This window comes from Trichechus manatus, unplaced genomic scaffold (assembly GCF_000243295.1).
Source record: "Trichechus manatus latirostris isolate Lorelei unplaced genomic scaffold, TriManLat1.0 scaffold00071, whole genome shotgun sequence".
Classification (NCBI taxonomy): Eukaryota; Metazoa; Chordata; class Mammalia; order Sirenia; family Trichechidae; genus Trichechus; species Trichechus manatus.
Window position 1 is genome coordinate 8,355,723 of NW_004444007.1, and position 13,933 is coordinate 8,369,655.

The window sequence follows — 13,933 nt, forward strand, 5'->3', positions numbered from 1 at the left end:
AAAACTGGCAATAGGCTTCATTTGGCCCATGAGTCATAATTTGCCAGTCTGTGTTCTGTGTCTTTAGCTAGAGGTATAGACAGTTATTCAACAGAGAAATAGTTAACCTAGGGTTCAGGATGTTATGACTTGTGTAATACTTTCCTTTGTTACTATTGTTTAAGTGAAGGTTGGAGGTAAACTTTTTTTTTAGCTCGTAAATACGGATACCATGGGTTTTTTATATAGTGGTTGTTGTTAGCTGTCCTCAGGTTGATTACGATTCATGGTGAACCGATGTGTGCAGAGTAGAACTGCTTGGTAGGGTTTTCAAGGCAGTGATCTTTTGAAAGCAGATCACCAGGCCTGTCTTTCGAGGTGCCTCTGAGTGGTTTGAACTGCCAACCTTTCAGTTGGTAGCTTAGCACTTAACCATTTACTCAGCCCATACTGCTGCTTTATTTCTGATGTTTACCTATACATAATTATTTTTTAGGAGAGAAGAAAGAGAAAAAACAGCAGCAGTCAGTAGCAGGAAGTGCTGACTCTAAGCCAATAGATGTTTCCCGTCTAGATCTTCGAGTTGGTTGTATCATCACTGCCAAAAAACATCCTGATGCAGATTCTTTGTATGTAGAAGAAGTGGATGTTGGAGAAACAGCCCCCAGAACAGTTGTCAGTGGCCTGGTGAATCATGTTCCTCTAGAACAGGTAAATGTGTACACCTGAAATGGCATTGATTTAGTGTAGGGTTGCACAGCTGATTATTGTAATTGCTGTCAATAAGTTGTACACCTATAAAAAGGTAAACTGGCAAAAAGTTGAGTGACAGATATATTTACAACAACAACAAAAACAATAGCTACTGAGGCTGCTTCTGTACAACCAAAAACCTCGTGGGATTTGGTTCCTTGGTTTGGAGGTTTAGGGTTAGGGTTTCATGGGACATCCCAGTTAATTGGCCTAATAACTGGTTTAGTGCTTCTGTTTAACCTCCTAGTTTCTTGCATAGTACCTGAGGTCTTAATAGCTTGCAAGCAGCCACCCAAGGCACTACAATCGGTCTCTATTTGCCTGGAGCAGCAGAGGAAGGAGGATTGTCAGGAATAGGAGGAGGATATGGAATGTGTGGCTAATTGCCCCCTTTGCCATGAGACCAGAAGAACTGGATAGTGCCCAGCTACCATTACTGAAAAAAAATTTTTTTTTTTAATATCATAGGGTTTATTTGAGCCATTAATCTGTATGCATACAGGGACACCTCTCCTGTTCAGAAGAGAAAGCAGGAGGGTCCCCATAGGCTAGTTACAATGAGGTTTTAAGGAGTAAAGGAAGAAATAGAGTGGAAAATTAACCACTGGCTAATCTTAGCATGATTGATTGCATCATGCCTCCCTGCTTCTGTAAAGATTATACCTGCAGTGTACCAGGCACTGTTCTAGACACAGATATTGTTGTTGTGTGCCATCCAGTTGATTCTGAGTCATAACAACCCTTTAGGACAGAGTATAACTAACTGCCCCATGGGGTTTCCTAGGCTGTAATCTTTACAGAAGTAGATTGCCAGGTCTTTTCTGCCAGGGAGCGGCTTGTGGGTTCAAACCACCAACCTTTCATTAGCAGCTGAGCATTTATCTAGTGCCACTAGAGCTCCTTAGACACACAGGATACAGGAGTGAATTAAAACAAAACAGACAGAAAAAACTGCCTTTATGAAGCTCACATTTCTATGAGGGCATCAGAAAATTGTTGAGACGTAAGTGAATAGGTAGTATGTTAAATAGTAATAAGTGCCAAGAGAAAAGCAAGGGTAAGGCAGGGAAAGAATCTAGAAGATGTTAAAACCAAGGTGATATGGCCATTTTACATAAAATGGCCAGGAAAGGCCTCACAGAGAAAGTGACATGTAAGTGAAAATCTAAGAAAATGAAGAATGCAAGTCATGTGTCCATCTAGGGGAAGAGCATTTCAGGCAGCAGGAACAGCAAGTTCAATGGTTCTGAGGCAGGTGTATGCCTGGGATGTTCAAGGAACATTGGGAGGCTAGTGTGTCTAGAGAAGAGTAAAGGACAGTCATGGGAGACAAAATCAGAGATGAGGTGTCAGATGATATAGCCTTTTATAGATCATTGTAAAGACTGACTTTTATGCTGGGTGAATGGAAAGCCACTGGAGGATTTTTCTGCAAAGCAGTAATATGGTTGGCCTCACATTTCAATAGGATCCCTCTGGCTCCTCTGTTTAAAGATGGAATTAAGGAGATCAGCTGACTTTTCCTTACCTATGAAAAAGGAAATGTAGTTGGGTGGTATTGAGCTGATTACAACTCTTAGCAACCCCATGGGACAGAATAGAACAGCCCCATAGAGTTTTCTTAGCTATAATCTTTAAGGAAGCAGATTGCCAGGTCTCTGTCCCATGGAGCGGCTGGGTGTGTTGGAACGCCAACCTTTTAGTTAGCAGCTGATCGCTTGACAGTTGCGCCACCCAGGCTCCTTGAAAAAACAGACTTGGTATACGTGTGTGCTTCTTTTTTCTTTTAAACATTCTTCTGGAATAGGACCAGGACTCCTTCATAACTCCTTTTGAAGTTAGGTTCAAAAGGAACCCTGGAGAAAAGAACTAGCTGATCTTGAGAAAGCTCAAATTGAAAAACTCCCTCATTTGGGCTTTACCTTCCAACTCAATGGCACCTAATAATTAACAACACCTATTCTGTTCTCAGAAGTTGCATGAGTCTTCTGTTCCAGAAACTGTCCTTCAGAGCCATGAGAAAAGCTATTAATACAAACATCTAACCCATCAAGATAGTATTAATAAAGTATTCTATAAAGCAGGGGTACTCAGCTCCCAAATTTAATAGCAAATGTTGTAGCTTTGTGTATTTTTGTACAGAATAGATCCTTTTAGGATTACATCTAGCTAACCCTGTTGTTTTCCTTCACATATTTGCTGTAACCTCTTTTTTTTTAAGTTCTCACATATATAGTATTTTCAGGTTTTTGTATTTGAAGATGACTCCTACAAGGAGGTATTTTGAATGTGAGTCTTAGACCTTTTTTTCCCAGTCAATTTTAATGCAACATTTATTTATAAAAGCATCTTTTATCTAGAATGTCTTTTTTCTCCCCCCAGCAGTGATGGTTCTCTGCTATGTTATTTTATTTTAAAGTTGTTAAAAGAGTTTAAAGAACTATATTCCTTACTTTTGCTAGTCAGAAAAAAGAGTCAGGACACTTCAGCTTTCGAAGATTAAAGAAGTTTCTATCCACTTTTTATAGTAAATTATGGAACTAGCCCTAAATGTGAATCACAGTATGCATAATGCTTGAATTGTTAAATGGTCAGTATACAGTTTTTTAATTAGGAAATGACTCTTGCATAGTATTGTAAATGAGTAGAATTTGTATACTAAATGTGTAGGGACAAATGATTGTGCATTTATTTTAGTGTTAGCACTTGGCTAAATGTTTAGACACTTGTAATTTAATCCTTCTGACAACACTAAGTTCAATATTATTTCCTTCATTTTGTAAGGAAACCAACTTTATGCATTGCCATTGCTAGTAAATGGCAGCTGAAATTCAAAACCAAGTCTGTTTCACTTGGTTATTTTCTTTTTATTATTATTCTTTCAATAAATGCTTAACTCAGAGGCCTATGGTCTTTTTTTTTCTTTTTTTAATTTTTTATTGTACACTAGGTGAAAGTTTACAGAGCAGATTAGTTTCCCATTCCATAGTTGGTAGTAAAGTGTTCCTACGCTCTTCAACCATAATGTATTGTCAGTTTAGAAATTTGTCTTTTTTCTTTGTTTTCAAGTTTAAGTAAGTCTTCAAAACAACAATAAGATATTTTGGACGCACAGAAAATATATCCGCAAAAGACCATTTGATATAAGATTATTTTAAATCTCTGTAAATCTTTATTCACCACTATATGTTTCACACAGATGGAAAATCGGATGGTGATTTTACTTTGTAACCTGAAACCTGCAAAGATGAGGGGAGTACTGTCTCAGGCAATGGTGATGTGTGCTAGTTCACCAGAGAAAGTTGAAATCTTGGCTCCTCCTGATGGCTCTGTTCCTGGAGACAGAATTACTTTTGATGCTTTCCCTGGTGAGTAGTTATTGGTAATTATTTAAAATAGTTTGAGAATCATTGTTCTCAAAGCACTGCTTGTAATATTTAAGGTTAAAATGTATCCTATGTATCAATCACAAGGTTTTACGTTAAATCACTATTAATGATTAGTAAGATTGGCTTAAGATGGCACATTTTGAACACACGCATCAAACCACACTCCTACCCATGAATGTGCACATGACAGATAGCTCAGAGAGTCTACTCCCAGTAAGGTAATAATACTAATACCTGCATAGCAGAAAATTGTGGCATGGATAGAGAACAAATCAATTGTACTGCAAGATCATTTAAGCTGCAGATTATCTCAGAAGGCAGCACAGAAAGACAGAGGAAAAGTTCATACATGGGGGAAAGATGCATAATTCTCAAATTTCAAGATATAGAGGAAAAATCTTTGAACTGAAATTCACATTTATTTTAATAATAATCTAAAAGGAAATGTCATTTTGTGCTTGTTTTCTCCGTAAAAATGTTCCTGAGGCAGATGAAGCTTCATAATGCGTGAGAAACCTTCTTTAAATAGGTCTTTGAAGAAGAAAAGAAAGGATGCTTGACAGATGTACAATATTTCTTTCATAAAATGGGGAGGGCTTCATAAGAGGAGAAACAGTTAGAAATTAGGAGACTGCATTTATTTAAAGGATGTTTATTTGACTAGAGTAGTGGGAAAGGCAGAAATAAATTAGAGCAACAAGTAGAATTAAGTTCAAAAGTCACAGCTGATTTGGAGACATATTTATAGAAACAGTTTTAATGGAAAAGTAATGCAGATGAGATTATGTAGTCAAATTTTTAAAAATCTGTAAAAATTAACCCATTGTTCAATTCTATTCTGACTCATAGCAACCCTATAGAACTATAGAACAGAGTAGAACTGCCCCATGGGGTTTCCAAGGCTGTAATGTTTATGGAAGCAGACTGCCACATCTTTCTCCCACAGAGCAGTTGATGAGTTCGAACCACTGACCTTTTGGTTAGCAGCTGAGCACTTAACCACTGTGTTACCAGGGCTCCTTCTGTAAAGATTACACCTTGGAAACCCTGTGGGGCAGTTCTACTCTGTCCTTTAGGGTCTCTATGAGTCAGAATCAACTGGACGGCAGTGGGTTTGGGTTTTTTTCAAGTGTCTATAACTTTGAATGCTTGTATGTATCTTGAGCCCTCAGTAGCTTGGAAACCATAATGGTATGTACTCTTAAGAACCTTTTTTGGTAAATTGAATTTTGGGAAAATCCCAGTCTGAATTATTTCTCAAAGAAACCTGATGGATGGTTTTAGGTGCTAGGATCATATGTTGTTGTTGTGTGCCACCAAGTTGATTCCGACTCATAGTTACCCTATAGGACAGAGTACAAGTGCCCCTAGGGTTTCCCAGGCTATAGTCTTTATGGAAGCAGATCACCAGGTCTTTTCTCCGTCAGAGCGGCTGTTGGGTGCAGTCTGCCAATTTTTTAGTTAGCAGCTGAGCACTTAACCATTGGCCTTGAGAAGACTTTTACACTTAACAGCTATTTTCTCCATCTGCAAAGCCAAAAACTTCCATAGAGTTTAGAAGATGGTAAATAATATTTTTATAATAGTGCCTAAAGTCCTCCCCACCCACCCAACACTTAAGTCTTAAATGTGTGAAGCTATAAATCTTAGTATTTAAATATGGTGACTGGTCCCTAAAGCACCAAGCAAAAATAACTTTAAAACAGTATTACAGCTAGGAGACAAAGGCAGTGACAACTTTGTTATGAGAATGTGCTATTCATGGTCTAATAATAAATGAGAATTTGCATTCAAACTTTTTATTTTCCAAGATATTTATTTCTACTGATACTGAGATTTTTTAACAATGTAAATTAAAAGTTAATCACAAAGTGTATATAATATGCAAGAGTGTTTAACTTTTGGGTCCATTTATTCCTAAAAAAAAAAATTGTCCGTTGATTATCCTTTTATTTCTCTAAAACCTATTTCAGTCAGGTTTGTTTCCCTCACCATTGCACCTGAACTGGTCAGGATTACCAGTAACCTCCCTGTAGCTAAATCCATGGCTAATTCTCAGTTCTCCTCTTAGGTAACTTGGCTTCTGGTACCACACCCTCCTCGTGATCCTCCTCCTTCACTGGCTGCCGTTCTCATCTCCTTTAGTGATTCTTCGTTTTCATGACATCTTAGCATTGGAGTGCCTATGGCTTTGATTCTTGGCCTCTCCTCTTTTTCTTGCCATGTTCATTTCTTCAGTGATTTTGTCTAGTCATTTATTCAGCTGCCCACTGAATTTCTTCTTAGAATTCCTTTTCTTCATAGTGTTTCCAATCTCATTGATGGCAACTCCATTCTCCCAGCTGCTTAGGCCAAAGCTTTTGAAGTCATGCTTCTTGTTGTTAGGTGTTGCAAGTTGGCTCTGACTTATAGCAACCTTATGTACAACAGAACAAAGTGTTGTCTGATCTTGTGCCATTTTGATGATGATTGCTGTGTTTGAGTCCATTGCTTTGGTTATTGTATCAGTCCATCCTGTTGAGGATTTTCCTCATTTTCACACCTCTGCTTCACCAATCATGTCTTTCTAGAGATTGTTCTTTCCTGGTGGCGTGTCCAAAGTAAGTGAAGGAAGTCTTGCCATCCTTGCTTCTAAAAGAAAAATTCTGGTTATAGTTCTTCTAAAATGGATTTGTTTGTTCTCTTGGCAGTCCACAGTATATTCAGTATTCTTCGCCAACACCACATTTCAAATGTATCAATTCTTCTGTCTACCTTTTTCATTGTCCACACATGCATATGAGTCCTGCTTAGCTCCTTTTTATTTTTCTCAAAGCTCCATCTTCTGCTTTGGGAAGTCCTGTTTGCTCTGCCCTCTGAACATATCTGAAATCATTCTCATCATCATCTGCACCACTACCACCCTGGTCCTGCCACTAACATCTGTGGACTGGTCATTGCAAAAGCTTCCTAACTGATCTTCCTACTTTTCCCCTTTCCCACTTCAATCTATTTTCACTCTAGCAGCCAGAGTTGATGCTTTTAAAATGTAGGTCAGATTATATTATTCCTGTGCTCAAAACTATTCAAAAGCTTTGCATTTCACCCAGAGTCCTTATAGTGGCATACAAGCCTACAGGATCTGGCCTCCCGTGACGTCACTAACCTTATATACTCCAACTCTTCCTTGCCCACTGCAATTGAGTTACTGGCTTTTCCCACAGATAGCTAGCTACCTGGCTTACTCCCTAAGTCTATTCAAGTCTTTTAAATGTCATCTTCTTTGCTTTATTTTTCTTCAAAGCACTTATCACCATATAATTAAATATATATTGTATATTGTCTTCCCACACTGAAATGTAGCCAGAGATTTTTCTTCTTTTTTGTATTCACTGCTATATTCCTAGCTCCTAGACTAATGCCTGGCTTATTAGTGTAGGGGCTCAATAAATTGGTCAATGAATAAATAGAAACTTACTAGTAAAATACTAAGGAAAAAAGCAAAAAAAAATTATTGGATTTTAGAATGTTGTTGTTGTATGCCGTTGAGTGGTTAAGTGCTCAGCTGCTAACCAAAAGGTCAGTGGTTCAAACCCACCAGCCGCTCCATGGAAGAAGAGACCTGACGATCTGCTCCCATAAAGCTTTCAGCCTAGGAAACCTATGGGGCAGATCTACTCTGCCATATTGGGTCACTATGATTTGAGAATAGACCTGAGTATCTTCCTTCATTATTACCAAGGTTGTTCGTGCCAAACCACCAAACCACTTTTGTCTGTTGAATAGCTTTGTAAAAGTAATTGACCTCTTATCTGCAAAGTTGTCAATTGTAGCACAAAAACTAAAATATAACAGCTATTATAGTTCAAGGGCTCAGTTACTCAAATATAAAATAACTGAGTTAGTGCTAGGCTTATTACAGCCATGCCAGCTATTACAGGGAAGTTGGTGATTGATGAGCATTTTGTGCAAAAGGAAGGCCTAATCAAAATGAAGTTTCTGGTTCTTACTTCAGACTTGTGAATGCCTAGAACTCTGGAGTTTGTATGTATTGCTTTTTGTAGGTTTTAAATGCTGAAAAAGTGATCACACCTTTTTACAATCTTTTCTGGACTTTGTTCTCTCTGAACTATTTCATACTCCCTTTGTGTTTTATTTAGAATGTGTTAGCCTAAAAATAATCTCTGAATGATTAGTTCTCTTACGATATGTTTAACCATTTCCAGATGGTGAATACTGGCACATATTTAGCAATTTCAGAGGCCCTGCAGTTTTTAGTTTTAGAAACTTTTATTGTTATCAGCACCTAACTCTTTGGATAGCCATGCCAAAAAAACATTTAGGAAAAGAAGAAGGATACAACACACAGGAATGTTGATGACTGCTCTGGAAAATAGAGTTCATGAAAGAGATTCTTTAAAATATTGATGTGTTCTTCATAGGTGATTTAAACTCTCATTTCAAACTAACTTTTACACCATACCAAAAAGTATATTGTTGAGAAAGATTTTGAGTAAACAAAAAAGTTAATGCTGCATCTGAGCCTTTTTTGACTGTGATTTACATACAGTGCTCATAATGTGACAGACTTTGATTTTAATCTCAAAATGTTGGTTGTCTAAAAATCTTCCAAAGTAATGGTAGCTCGTCTACTTTCAGGGTGATTTTAATTCTTTGCAGAGTAACCTTTTTCCATATAGCCATTGTAATTTACAGAATTTGGAATGTTTAACTTAAAGTAATGGAAGTGCTAGTCTTCCTGGCATTAGTATTAATAATAGACATGTGTCAAGCATGATTTTTATGATCCTTGTTTCATTTAATGATTCACAGTGTTCAGCTGTTGAGCCTGGTGTGCTAACAGTAACAGTCAAGCTTTGGAGGTTATGCTTATTAGTTTCTAGTTAAAAGCTTTGCTCTTTGAAAATTATTACAGTCTTATGGAGGAAGTTTAAAATTGTTTCAGATCGTGGTTCCACAAGTGCTGGGTGACCTGGGAACCTTTCTGAGCCTCAGCTTTTGTATCTATAAAAAGGGGTTATTAATGGTACCTATCTCATATAGGTTTTGTGAGGTTTAACTTTGAAATACTTAACAAACTGATATTTTAAGTTCTTAAAGCTATAACCTTTGTTGCCTCAATTTTCTTATTTGTAAAATGGGGATAATTAATAGTATTTATGTAGGGTAATGAGGTGATTAAATGAGTAAATATATGTACTTATTGCAGTGACTAGCACATAGTAACGATATGTTCTATTGTTATGAATATTATTTCCTACACTAGGCAATATTTTCCCCAATCTGAGAAGCTTAATTGTGTGCTGTACTACACACAAAAGCCTTTTCGTACTTGTTGCTTATGTCAACACTCAGCAAGTATTTATCCATACAGTCTGTGCTCTTAATAAGAAAAATAGGAATCTGGGAACCCCTGCTTCTTGAACTAACTCATTGTCAGTATGGTCCTTATTAGACGTGGAGAGGGGAAAAGATGGACGGGCACAAATCAGGCCTTCCTGAACAGTATCTCTCACTCTAGCTTTCCAGAATTCTGGAAAACTCATTTGCCTGCGTGATCTGTGCACATGGAAAGTAAGATTATGCTTGTAGCCCAGGGAATGTTCAGAGACAAAAAGTAAAAATCTTGTTGTAGATCCAAATGACTGTACAGTTATACTTTATTTATTAGAAATTTTTTTCTCTTTTGTTTATTGGAGTTTTTCTCTTGTTCCCTCAAATACTTTTAAGAGGATAAGACTAATACTTGTCTTTTATACTAGTCAGTCTTTCAGTTTTAGTTTCATTGCATGTTTTTCTGTTTATAGATATATCATTCAATTAACTATCCTCTCATCTGTGAAAACCTGCATATTAGAGGGCAGTTTTGTTTGTTTTTACCAGTTCCGTGGTCTCTGAAGAGCTAATAAGAAGCAAAACCTCCATGGCCAACCATTTCACCCAGTGTGGTTATTCCTATATGTGCATGTTGTTGTTGTTAGGTGCCATCAGGTTGGTTCCAACTCATAGCAATCCTGTGTATAACTGAACGAAATGTTACCGTGTCCTGTATATGTATGAGAGGAGAATAAATACCATTTTAGATAAAAAGATACAATCAGAATGTAGAACATAAATAGCTCTGATAATGTTTAAAAAGTTTAAGTATTTCCAAGAGATTTCAACTTGGGAGTCACTGGAAAAAAAGACAAAAGACCTAGTAGGTTATGGCTTTATAATTGCTGAATTATACTTCAGTAATATTCTTATTACCTCCAGGAAAATGGTTTTCCATTTAAAGTCTAATGCTTAAGGGATATATTATCTTTCTTCCTTGTTTCTTGAACTGAATCTTCATCCCAAATGTTGCATCCCCAACTATTAACCGTGTTTTATATTTGACTTTATTATCTACTTCCATGTTATTGAGCAGAGAGATTGTTTGGTATGATTAGTTGCTTTAGGCCTAGACTGGATATATTCTATTGATTATTTGTCTTCTATAAAGTGTACAGTGTATGCTACTATAAATTGAGAGGTTAGGAGTATTGTCCACATGGAAGAGTGTTATTTGGTTCTTTTCTAAAGCATAATTTCTTGGGAGGCAAGGTGCTATAGTAGCAGAACATGGGCTTTGGTGTCAAATTCTAGCTCCATTTGTGAACAGCTTTGACCTTAAGCAGCTTACTTGTCTTCTCTGAGCCCCAGTTTCTTCTTTATATTTAAAATTAGAATCAAGATTGTTGTGTGAATTGCATGCAACAACCTATATTCTTAGTGTTTGGCAAATGCTAATCCTTGTCTCCTTGTCACCCTTGCTGTCTCTTTCCTTCTTAAGAACAAGTGGCCATGGGATGAAACCAAAGTAGTTATCATATTTAACTAGGTAACACCAGCATTTAAGCCATTTTCCAGTATTAATAAGAAATCTTTAAGCACCAGAGCAGCAATCTAGTCATTCATTTTGTATCGTGAAACAGAGTAAAGCATAAGCTGCTTCTGCCAGGTGGAAAAATATAGCACATCAGAATATGCTCTCATTTTCTTTTACTTGACAATTTTTTCAAATGTAGTGATAAAATGAGTACCTTATTTTTTTTCCCCAATAATTTGGGGAATAAATTTTTGAGCTGTGTAACCTGAAAAAATATGTATTAGAAGGGTAAACAGTTAATGTCTTTAACGTTCTTAAGGAAATGGCAGTAGCTATTTCATTTTATTTTACTGTTCAAGAACATAAACTGCTGACATCATAAAAACAAATGTTCAAATTTTGATCAGGTCTAATGTTTGGGAATTGCTGCCAAGATAATCCATTAAAAACCTCTGTGGAGAATTTTTTAAATATTTTTGAAGATTAGCAGTGTAATTTTTTTTTCCTTTCCTCCAACAGGAGAGCCTGACAAGGAGCTGAATCCTAAGAAGAAGATTTGGGAGCAAATCCAGCCTGATCTTTACACTAATGCTGAGTGTGTGGCTACATACAAAGGAGCCCCCTTTGAGGTGAAAGGGAAGGGAGTATGCAGGGCTCAAACTATGAGCAACAGTGGAGTCAAATAAAATAAAATGCTTCAGTTACTGAAATTCATTGGAGAAAATTTTAATAACAATAAAAAAGAATATATTTGTCACATGTAACTCAAAATATGACTGGTTCATTTCTGTGTTATTTCTCTTCTGGGCTTGATTATTATATATCTTTTACCTGTTATATATTGTTCTAAATTGATTGGGGAAACACTACCTTTTTACCCTTTGTTTTTTTTAATCATTTATAATATAGGGAAGAAGTGGCCTATGTTTTGTGATAATTTGTTTTTGGGGGAGATGTTGGTTAGCGGGTTCTTTTTTCTTTATATAACTTGAACTAGATTAACATTTAGTCCTTTGTGAGCATATGATGCATGGAATTTCAAGCCCTTGGAATTTTAGTATATTATATACCTATATTACAAATACCCACTCCTCTTCAAAAATGACAAGTTGGAATTTTTGGCAGACTTTTTAACTAGTCATTTTAATAATATTCAAATACTCAAGTGTTTGTTCTATAGAGCCAAACATCATAAAAGCTAGAAAACATGGCATTTTAACTTTTTTTTGCTATTGCTGCCAAAGTATCTTAGCCGTGACATGTAATATTTATGGTAACTTTTTTGTGAAACTGAAATTTTCAACTATGTATTGAGCATTTTCTTTAAATTTAGCAAAATATTCAGTAGCTAAATTTTAACTAACTCTAAAGAATAAATGCATTCCAATACATTGTTCATAAAAGTCTACATTTTTAAATTCTAATTTCCTTATAAAGATTTTTGGGTACCTTGGCTGCTAACCAAAAGATTGGCAGTTCAAATCCACCCGCTGCTCCTTGGCAACCTGATGGGGTAGTTCTACTCTGTCCTATAGGTTGCTATGGGTTGTAATTGACTCTATAGCAACAGGTTTGGTCTGGAGCCCTGGTAGTTCAGTGGTAAGAGCGACGGCTGCTAACCAAAAGGCCTACAGTTCGAATCCACCAGCTGCCCCTTGGAAACCCTATGGAGCAGTTCTGCTCTTTTCTGCAGGATCGCTATGAATTGGAACTAATTCAGCGGCACCTAACAACAACAACAATAAAAGATAGCAAGCTAACCGAAAGGCTGGTGGTTCGAACCCACTAGCTGCGCCACAGAAGAAAGATATAGCAGTCTACTTCTGTAAAGATTAACAGCCTCGGAAACCCAATGGGGCAGTTCTGCTCTGTCCTGTAGGGTCACTATGAGTCGGAATTCGACTCCATGGCCATAGGTTAATAAAAGATTATTTATGGTTTAGTAGCTTTAGAAGAGCATTTAAGGTTGATATATTTTGCTTCTTTGTATTCTCTCATACTGTCAAAAAGAAATTACAACCCAAAACATTCACATGTATATTGAGATGTCAAACACCTATTCTCATTCATCTTACAGATACTGTGGAAACAGTGAAAATAAATCTAGGGATTTTGAGCATCGATCACCAGCCTGGAGCTGATGAGAGATGATTTGGGCTACAAAGAGAGAAATCCATCCGGAGGCAAAGGTATAGATTTTTTTTTTAGCAAAAGCCATTCTGGCACTTGTAGCTGTCTAGAGATACAGTCAGGAGGCCAAAAAAAAAAAAAACATAAATAATCCTGTATGCAGATTTATAAAAGGTGTAATCAGATAAGGTAACATTGTAGAAGTTTTATCTTCTTTCTGAAAAATTGAGTACTAACAGAGCATCGTTAATATCTGTTGATAACTAAACACAAAATCAATTTCAAAAATTACTTTGTACTCAAGATACGGTAAGCTCTTGGGGAGTAAAGACTTTCTGTCAGGATCCATGCCTCACACCATACACAAAAACAAATTCGAAATAGATTAAGGACCTACCTGTGCAAACTGAAACCATAAAATTCTTAGAAGAAAATATAGAGTCAATGCTGTCGGGCCTACTTTTAACAATGGATTATCTAATATAACAAAAGCACAAACAGCAAAAGACGAAATAAATGGCACCTTATAAAAATTAAAAACTTTTGTTCATCAAAAGACTTTACCAAAAAAATTAAAAGACAAGCTACCAACTTGGATAATTATCTTCAGAAACAACGTATCTGATAATCTAATAACCAAAATATATATAAAATTTCAACAACTGAACAAAAAGACAACCCAATCATAAAATAGGCAAAGTACTTGAATAGACATTTCACCAAAGAGAAAATTCAAATGGCCAGCAAACGCATGAAAGTTGCTCAGCGTCATTAGCCATTAGATGCAAATCAACACCACAGTGAGATACCATTTCACTCCCACTAGGAT

At 36.5% G+C, this 13,933-nt stretch overlaps 1 protein-coding gene across 4 annotated transcripts in view; it reads left to right on the forward strand.

Moving 5' to 3' along the window:
* AIMP1 (aminoacyl tRNA synthetase complex interacting multifunctional protein 1) overlaps positions 1 to 13,173 on the forward strand; it is a 47,429-nt gene extending 34,256 nt beyond the window's left edge. For 3 of the 4 annotated variants that reach the window (XM_023734779.1, XM_004380216.2, XM_023734780.1), the window contains exons 5-7: positions 476 to 690; positions 3,932 to 4,100; positions 11,494 to 11,745. In XM_023734779.1, the coding sequence (XP_023590547.1) occupies positions 476 to 690; positions 3,932 to 4,100; positions 11,494 to 11,660 (551 nt within the window). In that variant the 3' untranslated portion in view covers positions 11,661 to 11,745. Of the gene's footprint in view, positions 1 to 475; positions 691 to 3,931; positions 4,101 to 11,493; positions 11,746 to 13,051 lie in introns of those variants that run through there. The other variant, XM_023734781.1, reaches the window with a different exon arrangement.
* Positions 13,174 to 13,933: the final 760 nt, after the last annotated feature.